The sequence below is a fragment of the Strix aluco genome, chromosome 6, assembly GCF_031877795.1.
Source record: "Strix aluco isolate bStrAlu1 chromosome 6, bStrAlu1.hap1, whole genome shotgun sequence".
NCBI lineage: Eukaryota > Metazoa > Chordata > Aves > Strigiformes > Strigidae > Strix > Strix aluco.
Window position 1 is genome coordinate 29,932,488 of NC_133936.1, and position 11,538 is coordinate 29,944,025.

Here is an 11,538-nt window from a genome sequence, read left to right on the forward strand (position 1 = left end):
CTTATTATATAATCCTTTGCTTTTGTCAAACAATTGTCTGTAAAGGTAGCATTGACGTAACTGTAGGGAGTCTGAACTCTGATTAGCAAGTGGTGCTAGATGCTTTCTGCTCAAATTAAAATATCTACCACCTTTCAGGATCTCCATGAAAAAAGTTAGGCTTTTTGATTTATTTTTTTTTCTTTCTCATTTGCTGCAGTCACAAAACAGCATTCATAGTTTTTCCTTTAAGTTAGGGACTTATTCATAAATATCTTCGTGTCCTCAGCTGACAGTTCATTCACTAGATAATGGAGTAAGTCAACAATGGAATTTACTGTCTAATACTAGATTTTTATCTATGGTAGACGTCAGCATAGCACAATGCAGAGACCAACAGCTTTGTTCATTCTTACTGTTAAAGCAGAGTAAGTTGGGCTTGCCAAAATCATCTAGAGACATCACCTTGTGTGTGCTGTCTGTACTCCTTGAATTGTTTGACTACCCTTCAGTTGCTTCACTTAATGTGAATAAAGTGGTTGGTTCTTATGTCTGTCTTACCATAATCCTTTATCACAGGTCCTAGTGCCACCAATCTTATAATAGGCTCCATCGCTGGTGCCATCCTGGTAGCAGCTATTGTCCTTGGGGGGACAGGATGGGGCTTTAAGTAAGCAATGCCGCATGTCTTCTCTTCAGTGGCTATGGCATTTCTATTTCTTGCTTATATCACTAAATTTTGAGTTCCTGCTACAAGATTTCTAAGTTAAAACTCCCCTTGCCCCTGCCCCAAACTATATCAAACTGCTTTAAAGAGAATTACACCTGCACTGAACAAGAGGAAGAAATGGATTTGAAACTAGCAGATGTCATCAGGGTGCAAAGTTGAAGAACAGCAAAAGAATGAATGTAACTTTCATGAGTTCACCCTAACACTTAGGGAGCAAGGTCTTTTTCTCACCTCCAATTAGTAGCATTGTTCTCATAAGTTGACTACAGTGGTTAAAAGCCCCAAAAGGTACATGTCTTGAGGAGTGCTTATTTTGAATGCAGTAGTACTTTCAAACTGATAAACTTTTATAATTAAAGACTTCATGTGTAAATGGTAAGTGGTGGCAGTAGCAGAGTAGTTTGCAGTAATGAATGTGTTGACACAGTTGACTCAGAAGTACCAGAGCTAACTTTTGTTTGTGGTTACTGATTTTTTTTTTTTAATTACCAATTCAAAATTTTTTTTAAAAAATCAGGTTTAGAGAGAACATTTTGAAATCTTGAACTGTCTCTTGCAAGATGAAAACATTTCTCACCCAATTCTAGTTCAACGTGTTTTTTATAACTATGAAGAGAAACATACCAGTCATTCTGCTTGGGGCTGTTAAAGCAAAGAGAGAGTCTTGCACAAAGGTATTTAATTCTTGCCTTTTTTGTAGTGTCAAGTCTGCCTACATGTATGGTCCATATTTGGTAAAAAGAATCTAAATTTAGAATCAATGTTTATAACCTAATAATTCACGAAAGTTTTAAGCACAAGAACAAGTAATTTCTCATGGTATTCAAGTCTGTATTTCTTTTCAATAACATGAATCAAGACTAAGCCATGATACAACAATAAACCCTAATTTCTCAATCAGTTATTTTATAATAGTTCAAATAATATTTTATATGGCCTATATTAATATTTCATTTCTGAGTTGAGAAGAAAAAAAAAATCTATTCCCTAATTGATTAAGGCAGCTATCAAAGTAGCATATAGTGATCAGGTCATATTTATCTGTTAATTCACTTTCAAAGGTCACTGGAAAATGTTTGTTTACTTCTGGTTTAGACTGTTATATTTTCATAGTGTCTCCTGGCATGAGACATGATTATAGAAGCAAAATATTTCTAAATCTTTCAGCCCTGCTGAAAACAGAAAACAGGCTTTGCCCTTTCTTCTGGATAAGGCAGTTACTCCTTTCTGTTGCACTGCCTGCCACCAGCAGTGTTTTCAGAAAGACCCAGCACCAGCCGCAGTCATTTTTCTCTAAATGCTTGTTCTGAGGGAAGTAGCACTTCCCCTTGACACTGGCAAGCGCTGCAGTGCTGCGTGCATCAGCGGTGGGAGCCAGTGCTCCACATCTGCTTTAGGAAGAAAAGTTTAAATACAAAATGTATCAAAACATCAGTCTTCAAGCATGGGTGTATCATCTTCGTAAGCCTTTTTAATTCCTGCTGATAGACTTACCATGACCTGCTGTATTTTTTTTGTTGTTGTTTTCTTACAGCTGCTTCTCAGTTAAATAAATGAAATCCACTTATTTGTACAATAAATACCCCTAGGTTAGCCTCCAGTATTTAGAGCTGCCCTGTAGTCACTTAAAAACAATGTAGTTTTGATACAGTCCTATTATCTTTTGCATTGTGTCTCCTATGTCTGAGATTTGTATTTTCCATATTTATAAACAGTAGAATAATTTAGTATGTATGCATTTTTGATTTGTTATGTTGTTTCATCAAATCTGTGTTAAAAGGTAGAAATTCAAATGAGGTGTGTATTTTAGAATATGCAGTGATAGACATGGATTCGCATGTGGTGTTAACACAGGAAGGAATTGGCATTCTTTTCGTCTGATGGATTGAAAGATTTCTTTTGTGTAAAGGCCTAGTCTGGGAATAATGCTTTTTTACAGACACTCTTTAATACTTGGACATATTCTCTGGCGTTAACTGATACAAGTACATTTATGTTTTTTCTGCCATATCCTACTAGATGCAGAATTATAGGAGAGAGTTGTCTTTTAGTCTAAATAAAGCATATAAACAATACATTAAAATTTCAGTTAGTTGCAGAACTGAGGGTTTTTTTCCCCTGCACTTCACTGCGGTTAGATTTTTAAATAAATACAGCCAAATTTTCTCCAAGGCTTGTGTTAACATTTCTGTTAAAATTTTTGATTTATTCAGAACAACAATGCACACACATTTAAAGCAACAATATTAGAAACACTAATATTACAAGTTCCCATAGGAATTAACCAAGCTAGATTTCGTTAGAAAAAATAAATGTTGGATTATACTTTTGGACCAGTTTTCTGCTGTCAGGAGACATGTTTGTTACTTAGCAATTCATATACTTTCCAGACACGGAGTGCTCATCCCTAGATGATGCATTTGTATTGCAGAAAGTAATTTGTTGAAAACATAGTACAAGTCATTAAAATATAAAAGGTTCGGGCAGTTTCTTCCTCTGAATCTTTTTAAGCTGTCTTGTGCTGTAACAACCTGTGCTCTTTTGCATCAGTGCTGCAGTGCCTGCTAGCAGCTCTGCGAGCAGTCTGGCTGCTGACTAGGGACACCTACACTCCAGAACATGCATGAACACACATCTCTAGAAGAATCCCTCCCTGTCTGAAACAATACTGTATTTAATCAATTGTTTATTTCTCCTTTCTGTTCCACATCTCTCAAACTACTCTCACAAGGGTTCAGCTTTGCATCCTGGTGTCATTCGTTTGCCCAAATGCAGGAGTTTGTTATCCCTACAGAGAAATGTATTGGAAATGTCTCCTGAAGCTCTTATTCTCAAAAGAGCAAGATACAAATGTTTGTTCTGTAGCAGAACCTCAAGTACACTGGCCTGGCCTAGCTCACAGCTTGAAGTGCATGTTTCTTCTGGGGGTCAGAGGGGAACTGAAAAGGCTTTTCAGCTTGTATACAAAAGAGGGCTAGCACATGTAGACCCTCTGATACTTTGCTTCGGATATATCTGGAGGGACAGATGAGGATAATAAAGAGGATTTTGACTTTTCCTTTTTAAGCAAGTGATATGTTTAGTCTCTGCAAATATGAGAGAAGGTAGCTAATGCTTTACAAACTGGGAGATGTGATTTCTGTTTCACAGGTTATCAGATGTTCATATGAACATACGGTACTGTGGTGTCAAGTCCATATCAAACGTAAGCTGCAACTAAGCAAACTTTGTTCATGAACTGAGGTGGTGGGGTGGTGGGGTTGGAGGGGAAGTGTAAAAGAAGGCTTGATGCAAGTTTGGAGGAACAAAGCAAAACAAAACATAACTTCCAGTTTCAAGAGTGAATCTTGGGTTAATTATTCTAATCAAGTTAATGTGTGGATAGAATACGAAAGAAAAAAGTTAACTGACAATTTTAGGAGGCATAGAACCTCGTTACACATTTCAGGTGGCTTAAAGGCTGTGGGTGGAAACCTTGTTAAGTAGATTTTACTTCAGTTGAGCCTTGCACAGTACTTCTAAAGCTGTTGGTGTTTAGACTGCACTAAGGGAGTCCTACGTATTTCTACCTCAACTCTGATGGGTAATGTACAAAAGTACGGCATTCCTAAAATTTTCATGTGCAAGATTGCAACGTGCAGAGTTAATATAAGAACAACAATTTTACCATTAGAGGAGTAGCTCTGTGCAGTGGCTGCAGTCACAGTCTCAGGGGCCTATACTTTAGCATATATTCACTTATTTTTGCAAAGTTACTGCAGTAAAATAAGCCAGTTAAATGCTTTTGTTGCTGACTTTAACAGTATTAAAGCAATTTTTGGTAATAAAGCAACACTGCTAAGATGCAATGCTAGTAAAAGTGATGTGGAAACGCACATGAAAAGTGGCTGACAGAGAAGAGTTGATTGTGTGCACAATTCTATTTCGAGCAATGGTTTCTTAGCTGAAGAGCTGCAGGGTTTTCTGTCTCTTTAATGGAAGATTAATGGCTGGACCAGAGATTCACCCACATACAACAGATGCCAAGTTTAACTGGTCTGTGCAGATGCATTTAGACCCCAAAAGTTTCTGCACTATAAGGCAGTGGAATGCTAATGGCGACTTTGTGAGAAAGGAGGTTTTGGTCCCTTACCAGCATTTCCGTAAAGCATGTATTGTGGACTTCAGTAGAGTCATCACTACACAAACATCAGCATTAGAATCCAGTGTAAGATATTTTATCACTTTTTTCCAAACTACTAAAAAAAATGACAGGTCAAGGTCTTATTTTAAGATGCTACTTTTAGTCCCTCATTTTGTTAATTTGAATCAGTTTTGTAGCAAAAGGTCATTTATTCAAGCTCTTCTCCAGCATTTGAACCATGCTTTATGAATGCCTGTGCAAACATTAGCTATTTGAAGTGGTTAAAGTACTTGTTTGGGATAAATCTTTAAATACTGAAGTAAAGCTTTGTAGTTATGTGATCACAAAGGCACAGATTTGCAAGTAATGTACTATGTAACCACATTCCTAATTAGTTGCCAAAAAAGAAAAAAAAAAGCGGAGGATTGCAGCAGGGTATTTCTTATATACATCCAGGCTTTTTTGAAACCAGTTCTTCTTTTCTGAAATATTTTTCGATTGTAAAGATGACCATATTAGAGAGGCAGTGACGTGCTGTAGCATGGTGTGCTTTTTTGATTTGGATTCACCTATAGTTTTATTCTTGTTAGAGACACTTTTTCTGGCTGAATTACAGACTGAAAGGCTGACCCTAGTTATTTAAAGAGACATTAAGTGCAAAAAAGAAGTTAATGTTCTAAAATCTTCTACATAAACCAACAAAGAACTAGGAAACAGCGTCATTCTCCTGTGTGTCATTCCACAGAGGCCTCTTCTGTCCCCTGCATTACTGCTTTACTGAAAGGAACCTTGTACTACTGTAATACATAGCTAAAGAGGTGCAAGTATCCAGGACCTGATACTCACCCAGTTTCCTTTATTTTTATTGTAATTTTCTTGGGAAAGAGAGAGACTTGTTCTATTTGCTGATTTAAGTAAGACTACCACCTTCATTTTAGTATTGAAATGGTTGGTAATTTGGGATGAAGTCATTAAAGCAGGTCAAGGAATCGGAATAGAATTCCAACTCCTGCAGGATAACACCTGACTGCCTATCTCTGAAGTGCTGTGATCGCAGCACAGAGATGTGGCAGGCTTTTGTTAATGCTTTGCACATGGGTACTATGTGCTCATATTGACACTGTACCTGATGTACTGTATTTCAGAGACTAGTTCAGACTCTTATGGTAAATGTTGTTTTAGTTCTTCACATGTTTCTTTCTCATACAGCACTGTTAGCAGAATACCCTAAGAAAGGCAGTGGTTTGCTTAGTATCTTATTCCTTGAAGTGTGTATTTCTGCTGGATAAAACTAGGAAATGAGTAAATACGTGGTTTGGACAGATCACAGAATGGATGGTGAGAGCACAGCAGACTTTTCCTGTGGCATGGGAGCTGGCTGAGCTGTCATACAACCAAATGGTCCTTACTGGAATACTACACTGGTGGAGGTCAGGTTAGAAAAGATTTGATAGGATAAAAGTCAAAAGTGTTTTGATACAGGAGTTGTACTGGGAAGCTAGCATAGCATCTGTCCTCTGTACCATGTTCTAAGACTCGAAAAATCCATTTCTTTAATCAAAATAAGCTCAGGTAACAGAATGTAATTCAGCCTATGTTTTAATGACTTGTCGTCTTTGAGCAAACTGGAATATGGTACTTTCTCTAGAGTAGAAGGACAAGTGGCATCATCTGGATTTTTTACATGCATTGATGATTTGTTTTAAGGAGACTGACTAATTAGTTGCTCATCAGTAGTGTTTGAACTCAGGTATGCTAGACAGTATTTAAAGGGGGGAGGCAGAGGGGGAAGAGAAGCAGACATGTCCTCTCTCCATTGAAAGTGGCAGGACAGGCAGACACAAAACAGGTTTTAACTAACATTTAACCAAGTTATATTAAATTCGTACTTCCTATCATGCAGTTCTGCAAGTTGGCCTGAAAAAATAATTTGCTCATCTCAAATTTACCTGTAGTACAGAGGAGGATGGGTTGAGATATTGAAGTAATGTCAGCCTAATTCAAAAGGAGCTTTAGTACAGTACTCCTAGAGGGGAAGTGATTGAAAGATGAATACAGTGATCTTTCAGAAACCAGCAGTTCTTAAGCATACACCTTGCAAAAATGTAGGCACTGGTACCCAAGGAAAAAAAAAACAAAACAAAACAAAAAACACCACAAAGGATGCCCAAGAACTACTGGCAATCTTCTCAAAGAGAAGTTGCCTTTGGATACATCTGTTAGTCTCTTAAACCACCGGGCAAACCTTGTGTATTTATAAATATTGTAGCAGTGGTGGTAGTTATCAGGGCTGCAGAAAATAGAAAATGCTGGGGTTGGTATGTAGCTTTAGGGAATTTATGAATTCCTGGTCTGTATTTTTTGCATGTCGGTTTGGTGGCGGTAGTGGTGCGTATGCCCAATGTTAAAACTAAATGCATGAGCCCCTTGCTTGATGCCCCACATAAAGCCAGATACTGGGGAGGTTGCACCCAACTTCTGTTGTCGCTTCCTAATGTCTTGCTGTTTGACATAGGATATCAGTATCGCAGGAGACTGGATATCACTGACCAGCTTGCTTATCCACTGTTAACATTAAATTCTAATCACACAATTTACAAAACCGTCCAGTCTCCTTCGAATGCAGTGTCTTTGCTATATTTTGCACCTTACCAAGATTCATAGCAGTTATGGTCAATAGTGTGGTAAGAGCTCACAGAGGCACTCAGTTCTTTGTCACACTGGAATACGTAAACTAAATTCTTGGATAGCCAGAGATGGACACTCAAGTGTCCATGTGCTTATGTATTTCCAGTACTGGCACTTCTGACTCATACCCTTTAGGTATATGCATGCTTCCTTGGCCTAGTGGACACACATGTTACTGTGGGCTGAAAGTTTCTACAAATTTAGAGCACCACTTGAACTACTACAGAAATAATTGAATTCTGTATGCCAGCAAGATCTTTAAACTGCATACTTGATACTGTGCTACAGAAAGCATGCAACCAAGGGGTAGCAATTTAAGGAATCTGCAAGTTATTTGTTAAACTGTCTCAGTGTGAGCCTTTTACTTTACTATGACCTTGGCCATGGCTTTGTTCCTGTTATATCTAACTAATATCTTGCATTTTTCTCTTTTCATCTCCTTTTGATGCAACCTGGAAGAAATGTCAAAAAACGAAGGTTCGATCCAAGTCAACAAGGCCCTATCTGAAGAAATATGATTCAGAAAGCTGCTTCTTGCACTACTGGATTTTGGGTATGATGTCTTTGCTGCACAGGAACTAAATCAGTAAGGAAGAACCTGAGAAACAGTAACTATAAACACAATGTTGGGATGTTAGGATTTGAGGTGGTAGAAGACTGTCCTTTTTGGAGATAAGTTTGAAATACTTCCTCTATTCACCTTTCTCTTGTTAACATTAACTGACACGTGTTACAAGCAAACTGTTTCAAAATCAGGTAGTTTTTTTTTCCTTTTCTCAATCAAAGGATACACACAGACCAAGTGCAATAAGAGAACTGTTCCAAAATAATGAAATAGCAGAAGATTTTTTTCCCCAGCCTGCTGGCACTCTAACTTCACTTGAGTTCGCATGACTTCCTTTTTCTTATCAAACTCCAGTGGCATGAGGAGCTAATTTTGAAAGGGTAACCTGCATGGCTCACACAAACAACCAGGCTAGCAAGCTGACCCCAGGCAGAATCTGCAGCCCAATAAATGCAAACCACTGGGAAGCTGATACCAGGCTCTGATAGCTTTTCCAGTCGTGCAGTGCATTCTGCCACTGGACTTCAGAGTTCTCTGTGCTGTGAGCTCGCTGTCCACCTTGTCTTGGTCTCCTGGGCCAGGAGTCTGTTGGGTATGGAAGCTATCAAGTGATGGATGTAATTCTTCCAAGAAGGAAAAAAGTGTAAATATGGAAATAAGATTTTGACGTATCATTTTCACAGATTATATATAAATATATATATAATGAGAGAAAAGGATTTCCATACAAAAAGGTTCTATTCTTTATGTAAATCTATTTTTGATGTTGGGTTTGGTTTTGGGTTTTTTTGCTCCCCTTTTTTTCTGTAGCATGTTGTACAGCGGATGTTCTGGGCTTGCTCAAAAAAGGCAGTTAATAGCATGCAGATGCAGGGAGTTCTGACACCGAACAGATGTGATCTAAAGTTTGTATGCTTGAAACCAAAAACAATTAAAATGTATAAATGCATATCTATGTACTGACTATAGGTCTGGATTACTTTTTGTGGCTGTTATACAGATTTTCCATAATATAATGTAAGATAAGTGACACCCACCCTCTCAAATGAATCACAAGTGCCAAGCTTTTTTTTTAAACTATAGGTACTTTTTTTCCTGTCTAGATCCTGTGAAATAAAAACTTAAATAAGCCTTAAAATACTCACAAAATGTTAGAAGTTTGGAATGAGTTATTATTCTTTTGCCTTCTGCCCACCCACCCAAGTGGGCTTGCAAAGGTGACTGACATTTCTAACTCACTCCCTGTATCTCTTTGATGCATCTCACTTTTCAAAGTGTAATGCAAAATTAATACTTTGATCCTTGACTACTGATAGTTAGTTACCATCACGAAGTGTGCAAAATCCCAGCTTTAGGGGGTTGTGTGTTGTGATTACTTTTAGACACACCTTGTGTACAAACACTGATTTTTGCAGAGAAGTGCTGGGCAGCAGTACCCCTCGTAACCAGGCTAGCCTGGGTGGATCTGGCTTGAGAAAGATATGAAGATGTCTAGTTTGGGCCTCCCTTAAAGTATAGAGCTGTACAGTCTGGCTCATCCTTTTCATCTAGATTTAAAACTTAGGTAATTCAGTTTATGTAAGTGAAGTGACCTGAAAATTTCATTGCTGCATCTGATAATCAGAATTAAAAACTCTTGTAATTTTGGATTTAATTTAAAGGTTGGATATTAGTAACAACAGAAGTCCAGTTACACTACTTTATCTTTGTTCAGTGGAAATCCATTTCCTGAGTTAGCTTTAAGAGCCAAAACATTAAGAAAATGCTGCAGATTTCCTGTGACTTACAAAATCTCATTTCAGTTATATTTCTTATTATGATAATGTTCAGTCCAACAGTCTCACAAGAGAACTACAATATGTTGTTTTGGTTGACAGTTATTATTAAATGCTTTTAAACAGCTTTAACATAGTCACATTAACACTTACTGTGTTATGAGTTAAAGGTGCTGCACACAGGTAGTCAACATTGGTATATATTATAAGTTTTATTCTGAAAAATTCCTGCCTGGCTTCAAGCAGAATGAAGTTAGTGACAATACTTTTATGGCAAACCAAAAATACTTGCAACTGTATTATTGTCCTCTAAAAGTACTTTTCTTGGGAATGTAACCCCCAACGTTGTCAGGGTTCTGCTTCCAAAGCAAGCGTAACCCACAACAGAAACACTAGTGGTTACCAAAAATTAAAATAAGTAAAATCAACTGGATATACATAAACTACCTGTGTAATAAACCTTTGAGAAGCATTTCACAACATTGTTAGTGTGTGATGTGATGTTTTAAATCAGACCACAGTGGTCCCCAGCTACCTTGTACATATGTTTGGTGCTGGAGTAATTTCTATTTACACCAGCAGTTTCATAGGAATTATGATTTCTTGGCTGAATTGATGCTCCACTCATCAGCCACTGTATGTGGAAGAACACATTCACTTTCTGCCCAGCATGTACAGAACACAATTGACAAACACAGCTCAGAGTAGGTACAGGCTGAAGTGCTTTCTGTGGTGGTGGACAATTAAAAACTGGTTTTGGTAGGTCTTGATTTTCTACATCCTGCCTTTGCTCTGCTTTGGGAAGTACATACCCGTTTAGTGTTAATTTGTTCATCACAAAGCATCGTCAAAAGACAACCTGGTCAGCACTGCCTCCATTTCATCCACTATATATTTGCTCCATTATTTATCTATTCATCTGGACAAGAAACTGGTAACTGTATAACTGTTTCCAGTTTGCTGCATGATCTGATCCTCCTAACAGAGAAGTCTGCTAGGCAAATTCACAGCTCTATAGGTGCATGTTAAAAGAAACAGATTACTTAAGGCTGGAGTTTAACCAATTTTTCTTTACTATGCAAAGATGGGTATTGCACAAACAAATTCAAGACAAATGTCTGAGAAAATGCCATAGAATACTTGAAGTTATGTTTTAAAGCCTAATCAGTCATGTTTTATATTCATTATTGCTTCCACTGTTGCTCTTCCTTTTAAAAATGATTTGTAATTATTTTTTTAAGTGCACAACTTGATGTTATAAATCAGTTTTTGTTTGAACTTAATAGTCATTCATATCTTGTTGGCTGCTAATGAATGGAAATTCAATAGTCCTTGTTCTGCATCTTAGCAAGATGAGTATTAAAAACATAATGAACATGGAATGGAGTAGTTTTTAATTTTGAATCATTTTTTCCTTATTTATTCTCTCCATTTTATTTTATTTCTGTGTTCAGGATATCACCACCTTTATAGGAGTGGCAAGGGACTGCGTTTTCTTTTATTGAAGATCTCTAAAACTGTCCTGTCTCGCAGTGAGGTTCTGTGCGTGAGAGGACGTTGCATGCAGGCTTCCCGACATGCGTGGGGCCAGCACCTCTCTCCCTGGGACTGAGCAGACATGCAGAAGGAGGGTTGCTGGGCCTGCCTTAGTCCCACCCTGCTGGCTTCACAGAGTTGA

General features: G+C 37.7%; 1 protein-coding gene across 5 annotated transcripts in view; it reads left to right on the forward strand.

Annotated features, from left to right (window-relative positions):
- The window catches only part of ADAM23 (ADAM metallopeptidase domain 23), an 82,897-nt gene extending 71,655 nt beyond the window's left edge, over nucleotides 1-11,242 (forward strand). For 2 of the 5 annotated variants that reach the window (XM_074829369.1, XM_074829371.1), the window contains one exon: nucleotides 7,980-11,242. In XM_074829369.1, coding sequence (XP_074685470.1) covers nucleotides 7,980-8,028 — 49 coding nt within the window. In that variant the 3' untranslated portion in view covers nucleotides 8,029-11,242. Of the gene's footprint in view, nucleotides 1-558; nucleotides 650-3,859; nucleotides 3,915-7,979 lie in introns of all 5 variants that reach the window. The other 3 variants (XM_074829367.1, XM_074829368.1, XM_074829372.1) reach the window with 3 other exon arrangements.
- Nucleotides 11,243-11,538: the final 296 nt, after the last annotated feature.